General features: G+C 35.3%; 2 protein-coding genes across 3 annotated transcripts in view; one reads left to right on the top strand and one right to left on the bottom strand.

Annotated features, from left to right (window-relative positions):
- Window positions 1–5,453, bottom strand: part of fndc3bb (fibronectin type III domain containing 3Bb) — a 65,748-nt gene extending 60,295 nt beyond the window's left edge. For both annotated transcript variants that reach the window (XM_082183381.1, XM_082183380.1), the window contains exon 1: window positions 5,299–5,453. The gene's annotated coding sequence lies outside the window, so the exon portion shown is untranslated. The remainder of the gene's footprint in view (window positions 1–5,298) is intronic.
- A 1,617-nt stretch (window positions 5,454–7,070) lies between these two features.
- Window positions 7,071–12,334, top strand: nceh1b.2 (neutral cholesterol ester hydrolase 1b, tandem duplicate 2). Its single transcript, XM_082183390.1, has 5 exons — window positions 7,071–7,301; window positions 8,393–8,624; window positions 8,727–8,796; window positions 8,899–9,070; window positions 10,520–12,334. The coding sequence occupies exons 1-5, from the start codon at window positions 7,161–7,163 to the stop codon at window positions 11,132–11,134; spliced, it is 1,230 nt and encodes a 409-aa protein (XP_082039516.1). The 5' UTR covers window positions 7,071–7,160; the 3' UTR covers window positions 11,135–12,334.
- Window positions 12,335–12,365: the final 31 nt, after the last annotated feature.

Raw genomic sequence — 12,365 nt, forward strand, 5'->3', positions numbered from 1 at the left:
CAAAAAAAACAGACGTGTTCGACTTGAAGCAGCGCTGTGCAGACCGATCAGTGTATGACATCAAGGTACAGACAGAGCGATTAAAGAGTAGATGGCTCCGTATGCTTTCAAATTGTAACTTTGTCATACACCGATCAGTCCGCGCAGCGCTGCTTCAAGTCTATTAATAATGTGAACAACACAGTCTGATTCCCAAACAGACAACCCTTACGAGCTGGTTCTTTTGAGTGAATCAAAACACATACAGCATGCAGGAACAATGTATACATATTCTATATATAAAGATGCACATTGTATTTTTTTTTATAAATTAAACATGTTACCACATTTTTTTGTTCCTGAAAACTATTCAATTCTTTTGCAAAAATTATTTTACATTTATTTATTACAGAAATGTTTACCTAACTCATTTTATAATCAATTTCATCAAGAGCTTCATTTTCTTCATAAAATCCTCATAAAATCTTGTCAGTCTCCAAACCTCCAGCTGTGCCAAAGTGGGACTAAACATGCATGTATGTACAGAACGAACAGGCAGCACTCTCCACCACAGTCCCTTTCCCTCCCTCTTCTTCTAAAGGTCAATAGGTCACATTCCTCATCCTGATTTGGGCCTCAGCTATAAAGAGGCAAGCTATGCTAGTGTGTATTTGTGTAACAGGAAATCTGTACTAAACATGTTACACTTAATAGCTGTAGACAGTAAAGGTTGCAGGTAGATCACCCAATTCATGAAACATCTAATGCAAAGCGCCGCTGGATCTAGCTGCATAAGAGGCTCTTATGATCAAACAAGATGTGATGCTCAACAGAAGAGACAAGGACCAATATTAACTCTTCAATCCAGCCTCCAGCAACTGATGGCTGATGAGATAAAGGGCAGGAAAAGTTTGATCTCATCACCAAAAATCCATTTTGTGCATTCCAACGAGCAAGAGAACAGGATCAGGAGTGACAGAAATACCGAGCAGTATGCTATTATGCAATTCTGAATTCTGACATTGTCATTTGTTTCATTCCTGAATTAATCTGTTCAAAATCTGTTCAAAATTCAAAATAGCAATCTATGAATTTGTACGAGAGTGCAACGGTGCCCAGCCACTTTTTCAGTGACCTTTACTCCAAAAGCATTTTCCCTTTTTTAATTTTTTTTTTAATAGAGATATTTAAGAAGTCTTTGCTAAAGATTTATAACCCATGAACCAAACCAACCAATTACGAGGTGAATTACCATATTACAAATTGATTCAAAGCAAAAAGGTATTTGATAATCAGACAAAAGTACAAGATTGTGTACTTAACGGTTTTAATGAACTACAATCCCATGAAGCATTGAGAATGACAATTGAATTAAAATGGAGAAATATAAAATGCTTAATTTAAAGTTTTTTTTTACAGACAGACATATGAATATCAGATTTAACAAGAGTAGTATAACAAATAAATTAAAAATGTAAAAAATCAGTTGAATGATTGATTCAATGACTTGCTCATAAAGACAGTTGTTTTTATTCCTGAAAGAATCTGTTTTGAACAAATCTTATGAATTAATTATTCACTCACTTGACATTGTGCCATCGCCTACACCTAGCATAACGATGACGTAACCTGCAGAAAGATTCTGTAAAAATCTTCACCACTAATACAGACTGGAATAAGCAAACAGAGAAAAGTCCTAGTGCTGTTGGATTATATCAACTGGAACTACTTGTTCATACTTATGGGTTTGTTTGAATCCTTAACCATAACCGAAAACAGTGGAAAATATCCAATAGAATTTCACTGAAGGAGAGACCTGTGGGTTTATTGCTCAAGGATATAATGGTGATCAGGGTTCCCAGAAATTCTCCACTTCATGAATCACCCATTCCAAAACCAGATTTTTAACCACTACCACCACCACCCTTCCCTGTGCGAAATCCTTGCCCAAATTCTTCACAAATGTACCATGAGTTTCTCATTAAAACATTTCAGTTACCCTGTGGGTAGCTGGCATTAGCAATAATTCGGCACAACCGTTTCGATAACGACAACAAAAGAGTACTGACAGCTCGACAGATCATTACAATTGCTCTCAGGAAATGATGGGAGACAAATAGAGCAAACATCTGATTATCCAATGCCATTAGCACAAATATCTAAGCATTTCTGTTACCTAGATAACATCAGCTCTCTTCAAAGTAGAGAGTTAGTGGACAGGGGAGAACCTAAAGAACAAAGCTGGTGTACTAGACATGATAAAACACGATGAGAATGAGCAATGAGTAATAGATAGCTGTACTAACGTCAGTGCAGTGACAAGTAACTTAAGGCCCTGATATACTCACAGCGAAGTTCTATTTCATTCACTACTTAGGGATAAAGAGAAGTTCGAAACATCCAACCACACTGCTAAGAACGGTGTTTAGATTAATACATAAATATGTGCAGCATGCTTTCCTCTCAGTAACAAAATTGAGAAAAAAGAAAAGAAAAAAAATGACAGTGGTGAGAAAACAGCAGTAAAGAAAGCATCTGATCATGCATTTCCATGGGCATGTTTGCACCAGCTCTGCAATTCAGCACTCGTCACCATACATTTATTTATATAGCACTTAGTATTGAACATGACAGTGTGGCTTTCAATAAGAACCATTACTTCAATGTCAAATATAAAGCAGCTCTCCAGTGTGTTCGTGTTTTTACTCGTGTCTGACCTCGATGGACTAAACAGAAGAAATGAACCAGAGAAGATTTCCATGACAAAGAAGGCGGAGACTCAGAGCACACCTATGAAATCGCCATGGACCAATGGCAGCTCAAAGGTGTTTACCGGCCGAAGCTGGTCTGAATTAACTTTGTTTTGCCTTGATTTTGTTCTAAATCACACCAGATCGTTTGCTATGCTAGCTACAAAAGCTATTTCCAACGTACAATAACAAACAAGCATTAATTATTTGTGTGATGTATTGAAGTGATAAATGTTAGATAGGCTACCAAATTTATTTAAATGTGTCATAGCTGTTAAATTTAGGTATCTTTACTCAAAACATGAGGTAATCTACACCAACAAATTAAGTGCAAATTGTTACCTAAATTTTGTTGAGAAGATCCTACAGGTTTGTTTTTACAGTGTACCCACAAGCACTGCATTCTTTTAATGTTTGAGTTTGGGGCCAAAGGGCTGTAGGGTTGGGAGGGGTCAGGGTATGCCTGTGTGTTTAAATGGGGGTGCGAGATGCTGAAAAATCAGTGCTCACACCGTGGTCAGGATACCACCACAGAAATGTGCATTTCCTTCACAGGATATAATTTAAAGCATCACTTACAATAAAACTTTAGTGCATATTAGTCTGCAAAACCCTGTGTTTGACATAAACCATTTGAAACGGCGCTGAGTCTCAGTGAAGTTTACAGTACTGACTGCAGTAAAGTTTAAAACCTTCACATTACAGAACATAATTTTCACTTTTTGACTCTATTAATACTACAGCAATGACTTAAAGGAGAGAAATCAAACTTGACGCCAAGGCTGTAGAAAGTCTACAAGGCAGCTTTCTGCACCTCAAGATTCGCTCTGGAATGTCAGATGACGTCATGTATTTGGGATCGGGTTTCCTCCGACTAAAAGATCCGGTCTACAATATGATCCACAACCCAAATTTGAGTTTTTCTAAAACACTACAAAAACAGATTTTGTGACAGTCTGTTTTTTCTTTCGCAACCGTTTACATTTGAACACTATCATTCCCAAAGGAAACTGGGTATAACAAAGTGTCAACACTGCAACATTTGAACACTCCCCTTCTAATCAATGAAGCTGTCTACTTGGGAGTCTAACTCATTTCGATTCAGTTCATCGAAGCGATTCAGAGATTCTTTTACAGCGTGACATAATTGTGTCATCATGTGATTTCATAAAAACAACTGCATTGATTAAACAGACACAATCAACTCATAAACATTTCCAAATTCCAATGTTTTGAAATATATATATATATATATATATATATATATAAAATTTTATAGTTTTATCTTCATCATTTTTTATTTTATTGTCAAATGTCAATGCTTCACTGTAGTTCCCTCATTAAAACTGTAAAGAATACATTTATATACATCTAAGTGCCTGTGTGTGTGTGTGTGTGTGTGTGTGTGTGTGTGTGTGTGTGTGTGTGTGTGTGTGTGTGTGTGTGTGTGTGTGTGTGTGTGTCTATGAGTGATATATCTCTTAGGAAGTTTACAACCCATCAATCAAATCCTCAAAACGCTCCAAATACTGTACAGTCAGCTCTATCGTCTGAAACAGACGGTTCTCAGTTCAATGAGTGTATTTATGAATCGAGAACCTCAGGGACTGATCAAGTCTGATTAAAGAACAGTGCTGCCAATGATAATACGATCTTTTAAAGCGTAGCCTACTTACGAGAAACGCAACCCTGACTGTTTTTGTGAACAGGTTCAACTGATTCATTGAAAAGATTCGACTCAAAAGAACGCCAATTCTACAATGTAAGTTCACTCACACACACAGCTTCCCATTAGAACGCCGTAGACAACTTTGTTAATGGCAATGACAATGTATAAGGAACTGGATTTTATGTATACAATATGGCGTGCGTCATACTCATTGCATTGACGTTACAACCAGGAGTTAAAAATTACATTATTCGCGTGACGCTTAAGCAAACAACTTGATGCTGGGAATTGACGTGTCACTTTCCAAATGTCTTTGGCATCTTTACCCGACTTATACTTACATAAAAATGTTTCATGTATAAGACCTAATGAAATGCGAGATGATTATATTATACAAACAGGCCCCGTGTTGATGGAAAAAAAACGTTTCGTAACGAAACGGTATCGAATTCCAGAATTTTCCGAGAAAGAAGCAGTGGACAGAATCACGAAGTCTCCTCTATTAATTCTCACTTGGACATTACGAGTGTTGTGGAAGTGAATTTTGATAAAGCAGTGTTAATGAGGATAACGAGTTATTACTTTTTTCTAGCATAAAAAACCCCCACACAAGATGCACATAGCCTAAAATTGCAGTATTAGGCTACTAGTTCAAATAGGCTACAACTGTCAAAATATACTCATGTAAAAGCGAAGTAAATCAGCTCACTCAAATGTTTATGTGTTTAAAACACTAAGTTCCGTTTAGGTTTCGTTTCGTTTTCCATTAAATTCAAGACTTCCCTTTCCCATCAATGAGGCAAACCGGCTCGCGCTTTTCTGCAACTTGAAACTTTTCGAAACAATGTCTCCAGGCGCTTCGTAAAATACATTACTTTGAAGAAAAACGCGTCTACTTACCTTAGATTCAGTAAATCTTGCTTATTAACACTTTAGTCCCTAAATGCCCGAAATAGAAAGCATGTCATTCCGTTGCTGCGAAGTCCACGGTGGACCAGACCAGACCAGTGTGGAATTCCGCCATGTCAATTATGTGGAAGCGCACATGGGGGTGTAGAACTGTATTTACCGTATTACACCAAATACTCTCCCGATCCATTCCAGCAGTGACCGCATCCGCAGAAATGTCTGATGATGATGCAGATAAAGGGGGATGTAAGGAGAGATTGTTAAGATAAATTAGACTCGACCAGGCCAGCGTGAAAGCAGTAATTTTTTTAAATAAATGTTCTTAAACTATAGCTCTCTTGTGAAAATGTGACTAGCTTGAAATATAAATAAGTTGAAGACTTTTTTTTAAAATAAATAATTGTATATTATACAATATATAGCCTACATTAATATTTATTTATTTATGATATGATTTAGGAGGCAACTTGTAACTTATATGCATCCTAATAATAATAATAATAATAATAATATATATATATATATATATATATATATATATATATATATATATATATATATATATATATATATATATATTTTTTTTTTTTTTTTTTAAATACAAAGCATACAACTCATGTAAAACTCATTATTGGTTTAAAAGTCATGTGCTTTATCCACAAACGTATAAAGTTCCCTTTTGTACGTTCCACATCCTCAAATACACAGGATTTTGTTTAGGACTGATATCTCATAAAAAGCCACAGTGGTGGAATCTGTTCATAATTTCACACTCCCATCATCACATTCCATGGCTACACATACTGGTTTATAATAACCGTGTATTGGTTGTCTCAAATATTCATCTAATATTTATTGTATTATTAGGCCTATGACATTCCAAACTCACGAATCAAAGTTTTTGAAACACTTTTTATTTGCCTGATTTAAATGAGGAATCTTGCTTTTGCTTGCCATAATAATGTGATTGACATTTGCGTGATATGAGTGAACAGCTACAGAAATAATTTTTTTGGCTTTTGTTGAAATGCTATTTAACCTAATTAAGTTTTTTTGTTTTGTTTTTTAAAGATTTCCTATATTTCTATAGCTAGAAGTGTGGGTATTATGGAGTGACCATATAAAGATGAACTACAGCGCCACCTAGTGGTCATTAACATAACAGTAACCAGATCAGATCTCGTATTTAAAACAGATTGGTTCACACTTCACAGTCTGGGATTAATCATTTGAAGCGTAAACTATCAGGACATTAATAATCACTTAAAAAAAAGCAGCATTATCAATACGACAAATATTATACATAAATATTGGCCTATCTCTATAAACGGAATCGTAGTAGGCTATTTAGCATTTTTAGTAAAAGTAGTAAACTAGTAAAACACGTGTAGAGCTTATATAGTTGGGCTGACATATGTCTGATATACAGTACATTCCAATGTGACGTATGTAAACAACTGTTACTCAAAAAGTGCTGTTACATGACTGAGTGTGAACAATACTTCAAAATAAAAGTCGCCGTCTTCTGGCAGTGCAGAAAAAAATTAAATCAACAAGAGATGTCGTTTACTTAAACGTTCGCGTAAATATCGCTTAATTCGAAAAATCATGAGTAGTAAAACGAATACTAACCATCAGCGAATAATTTAAACACAATGTACACAATTAAAAAAAGATGGATTTAGAGTTCTCATACCTGAGGACTTTTAAAGTAAAATTTGCTGTGATTTCAAAACCACTGCTCTCTGGGGTCAGATGAGGTATTACAACATCATACAGTCAGTCACTATGTTAACCCTGAGACCGGTATAGTTTTATACGTTTCTTGTGTTTCTTTAACTTATCCCATCATAATGATGCGGTCTATTTTGATCGTGGCGATTTTACTGTCAATAGCAGCTGCTTATTATATTTATCTGCCTCTGCCCAGCACTATATCAGAGCCATGGAAACTCATGTTTATGGATGCAATATTGCGTGGTGTAATGCATGTGGTAAGCTTTTGCATTTGTTTACATTATATAGAATATGCATTATATGTCATTTCAATGTGGATACAGTATTTAAGCATAAATAAAAGAGGGAGAGCTATGGCACTACGTCAGAAATTGTTTAATATTACATTAAAAAAATGTGAAAAGCTTGAATAAAGTTTAAACACTATAACTATATACTATAACTATTTCTAAGAATAACTTTGATAACAAATCTAAATTGCTACAATTTGTGTAAAAAAAAAAAAAAAGAGAAAATAAAATTTGATTATTAAATTTGTCTTTTTTATTATATTTTTACTTCAAGTGTTTATTACAATTTTGACTTGTATGATTGTTGCATTCTTTTAAATGTTGACATCTTTTTAAATTTTCGTGCTTGGTTAATTTGAGTTAGATTACTATGTCTAATATCTTTCTATAATACAAAAAAAAAAAAAAAATTGGGGATTTGAGAAATCAAACTATCAGAATCTTTAGGACCTTATCCTTATGTTCCAAATGGAATTTTCTTAAAGAGATTTTCTGACCCTTTTAGGGTGTGTAACAATGCTAATCTCTAATCCTTCTAACTTTTTAGGCTTTTTTTTTCTTTCATAGAGCTTAATTAGCTCACGATCTTGGACTGAGACGACCTTTCGATGTTGTAAAGTACGCATGAGATTAAATTAGATTATTTATCGTTTCACCAATTTACTTCAATTAATTGAATATCACTTCAACAGAGTTTATTACAATTTTGACTTTTGTATAATTGTTGTATTATTTTAATTATTGACTTCTGATAATGGGAATTTCAAAAATCACCAAACATTTTAATGTGTTTAAATCTACTGACTTTTCATGCTTGGTTAATTTGAGTTCGATTATGTTATATCAAATATCTGTCAATAATACAAATTGAAAATGTGGGATATGAGCCTGTAATGCTTTTAGAAATGCTATAGTAAAAACTGCCATACTTTTCCTTAGGACCCTCCTTATGTTCCTTCAAAAGAAATGGAATTTTCTTAAAGAGATTTTCAGACCCTTATAGGGGGTTTAACAATCCTGCTCTCTAATCCTACTAACTTTTAGTATTTTTTTCATAGAGCTTTTTAGCTCACGATCTTGGATTGAGTCGACCTTTCGATGTTGCTAAGTACGCTGCGTCATGGGATGAAATAAAGGGTCCACAGTCCAGCCCAGCCATCCGGGTCACTGATACTCATTTTGGAGGAGTGGAAGCACAAGTGTTCGAGTCCACTACATCATACCAGGAGCTGCATTTGAAAAGAGGTGTGGTCTATTTCCATGGAGGTGGATGGACGCTCGGCAGTGGAAGTAGGTTAAATGCATAAAGAAATCTGTTTAAAAATGAATGTTGTTGGCAGAAGTAGTGAGAAAAAATACATTGTTTATTTCTCTTCTTTTTTTCTTTAAAAGAGATGCAAACATATTTCCTTCAGTGCAGGTCCATGGCTGAAGAATTGGATGCGGTTGTAATATCAATTGAGTAAGCAATGCACGTTGTCTACTGTGTCATTTTATTGCTACATCCTTAACAAACTCAAATTTGTTAATTACAGGCTGTCATTTGTATAATTTGTATGTTCAGGTACAGCCTGGCTCCTAATGCACGTTTCCCAGATCAGTATAATGAAGCCATTCAGGCCTCAAAACACATCCTGACAGCTGAGGTGTTGGGCCGGTACCACATAGACCCAAATAGAGTGGCTGTGTCAGGTGACAGCGCCGGGGCCAACCTAGCCACCGCTGTGGTGCAACAGGTACGACTAATCCCTACAAATGAATTTTCAATATTGAGGGAAAGGAATCCACAACAGTGTTATTTTAGTTTTAATAAAATTGTGACGCGAGTTACGTAATCAGATTAATTTACTAGTAAAGTAACGCACTACTTTTAATTTACAACCAAATATCTGAGTTATTTTTTCAAATAAGTAATGCAAGTTACTTTGTCTTCCCATTTATTGACTGACAGCTCTCCTGTCTCCATGTTGAGAGAAATCAGAAGTAAAGGTGCGCTGTGTGGACACGATGCTTATTATAGTTCTAGACTAAATGTGAGCAGGCATTTACCCATCTCACTTGCACAAAAACAGATTCAGTATCCCTCAAATGAATAAAAAAATGCAAATTCATAATATTATGCAAACATATATGAAATTACACAAATATTCTTTATGTATTTAATCTCACTTTTTTAAAGGGATAGTTCACCCAACAATGAAAATTGTGTGATCATTTACTCACCCTCAAGTTGTTTCAAACCTGTACGAGTTTCTTTCTTCTGTTGAACACAAAAAATATATATTTTAAACAATGTCAGTAACCAAACAATTGATGGGCCCCATTGACTTCCATAGTATTTTTTTCCTATTATGCAAGTCAATGGGGTCCAACAACTGTTTGATTACCGACATAACCGACAGGTTTGGAACAACTTGAGGGTGAGTAAATGATGACAGAATTTTCATTTTGGGTTGAACTATCCCTTTTAGCAATATCTTTGATGCTGACCCTCGACTTAATTACAATTCAATACAATTCAACCTTACTAATAAGCAAAAATGACTTTAGATAAGCATCACATTTGTGGGGGTTTTTTTATTGCTGAAGTAAGAGTGTTGAACTTTCTTCTCCTGTGTCTTTTTCTTCTGCAATCCAGAATGGCAGCACAGCTGAAATGTTTGTTTGCGCTGTGCCCTCTAGTGTACAGGCTTACATTTACATTTCATTCAGCCTGAGGCTAATTTATTTAGCTTTTGGTGTGAAAAAGCCTTTACATTTGCCAAAAATGTTTTTTATTAAACTATATATTTTTTGTTATTAAAAACAAATAAGCAAGCCCAGCCCAGGTGAGTAAAAGTAATGCAAAATTAATGTAATGGATTACTTCCCATAAAAAGTAACTAAGTAACGCAATTAGTTACTTTTTACAGAGTAACGCAATATTGTAATGCATTACTTTTAAAAGTAACTTTCCCCAACACTGTATATATTTCTCTTTAGGGTTAATTTATTTTAATTGCAGTTTTAGTTTTAATTTCCAGTTAATAGTTTTAGTTCAAGGCAACATTTCTCATTTTCGTATATTAAAAATGTTCAACTATTATTTATATTTATTCCAATTAAAAGAAACGTTTTTTAATAGTTTAAGTTTAAGATGATCCACCCTGATCCACAATCACATTTATTTATCTCTTTGTTCACAGATGGCTTTGGACAGTAGTGTTTCTATTAAATTCAAAGTTCAGGCCCTTCTCTACCCCGTGCTTCAAGCCCTGGACTTCAACACACCTTCATACCAGCAGAACGCCCACATTCCCATCCTGCACCGTCCAGTCATGGCCCGCTTTTGGCTGGAGTACCTAAACGGGGATCCAAAACTCGTTACATCTTTGCTGGCAAACAACCACACAACTCAGGGCCAGGAGATGGCAGCGGCCAGAGCCAAGATCAACTGGACCAAGCTTCTTCCGGTGGCCTTCCAGAAGAACTATAAACCTGTGGTTCCGCTTCACGGAGACCCAGAGCTGGTGGAGAAGCTGCCAGGCCTGCTGGATGTGAGAGCGGCACCTTTACTTGCTGAAACTGAAGTGCTGAAGGCCCTGCCGCCCGCCTACATCATGACCTGTGAGCACGACGTGCTGAGAGACGACGGACTCATGTACGCCACACGACTGGAGGAAGCCGGAGTCCATGTCACCGTTGATCACTATGAAGATGGGTTCCACGGATGCCTTAGTTTCGCTTTCGGGCCCTTTCGATTCTCTGTGGGGTTTCGAAGTTTTAGGAACTACATCCATTGGTTGAAGGAGAACCTCTAGCAGACCTAAAGTATTCTGTTGTTATGTTAAATATATTTTGATTTTTAAACATTCTCAAATTTTTAGTTTTTAAATTTAAAATGCTATGCAACATGTCAATGCAACTGATTATTTGTGAAGAATTGAATGGGAATGAAAGCGCAGTGATCAGGGCCAAAGCTGCTGAAATAATGTTTCAATAACAATATTCTATTGTTTCTGTAGCAGTGGGCTTAAGCTACAGTACTTTGTATTACATGGATAATGCCACATAATGCAAAATGATCCAGATTATACAAATATTATAAATAATTCTGCAGAGTGTGACCAAAAAAATGGACAATATTTATATATATATGTGTGTGTGTGTGTGTATATGTACATATATAACACACACACACGTATATACATACATACATATATATATATATATATATATATATATATATATATATATATATATATATATATATATATATATACATACATATAAATTACCAGTTATAATGCCTTTTTACAAGTGTGTCAAAGCAGGTCAGTTCAAAATTTAAGTAAAACAGGACACTTATTGCAATAAGGTTTCATTTCTTGTTTTTCCAAATGTTCTATGAACAGATGGGAAGACAAGTTAGTTCATGTCTCTCACACTCCAGATTTGCAGTGGTGTGCATTTTTGTGTATGCGCACGCACAAGCATGCAATTGTGCTCTCTGGCCTAGTTTTGTGCAGCTGCATCTGGGCGTGAAGTCTGCACAGATGCACATCACCATGCCTCAAGGAGTGCATCACTTATCTTAGTGAATAATGCATTCTGAATGCATGCATTTATTTCCTTGGGAAATAAACCATTGGTATCGCTGATTTTCAGTGGAATCTGTGAAACAGAAAAATAATAATCTGTAAAATGGTTAAATATCAATTCATATGAAGGAATTCAAAATGAATCATACATTTTATTCAAGATACCAGCATTAAAAAAATAATAATGTGCTTTGTCCACAGAATTATTGAAGGTTTCACATTCTCAGGCATGGCATACTGTACCTGGGACTTTGTTTTGTCAGTACATTTCATAATTGAACACTTCCATCACATTCTACTATGTCATCATCATGCAATGTAAAATGATGTGTTATGTGTCATATTTATTAATATAGTATATATGAATATGTTTGATATCCCAAGATCATTAATGACAGTAAAGTGAAGAAACAAATCAAAGGCCTTGTGTAATGAAGACTATATTATGTTC

Source organism: Leuciscus leuciscus (genome assembly GCF_965113295.1).
Source record: "Leuciscus leuciscus genome assembly, chromosome: 11".
Taxonomy (NCBI): Eukaryota; Metazoa; Chordata; class Actinopteri; order Cypriniformes; family Leuciscidae; genus Leuciscus; species Leuciscus leuciscus.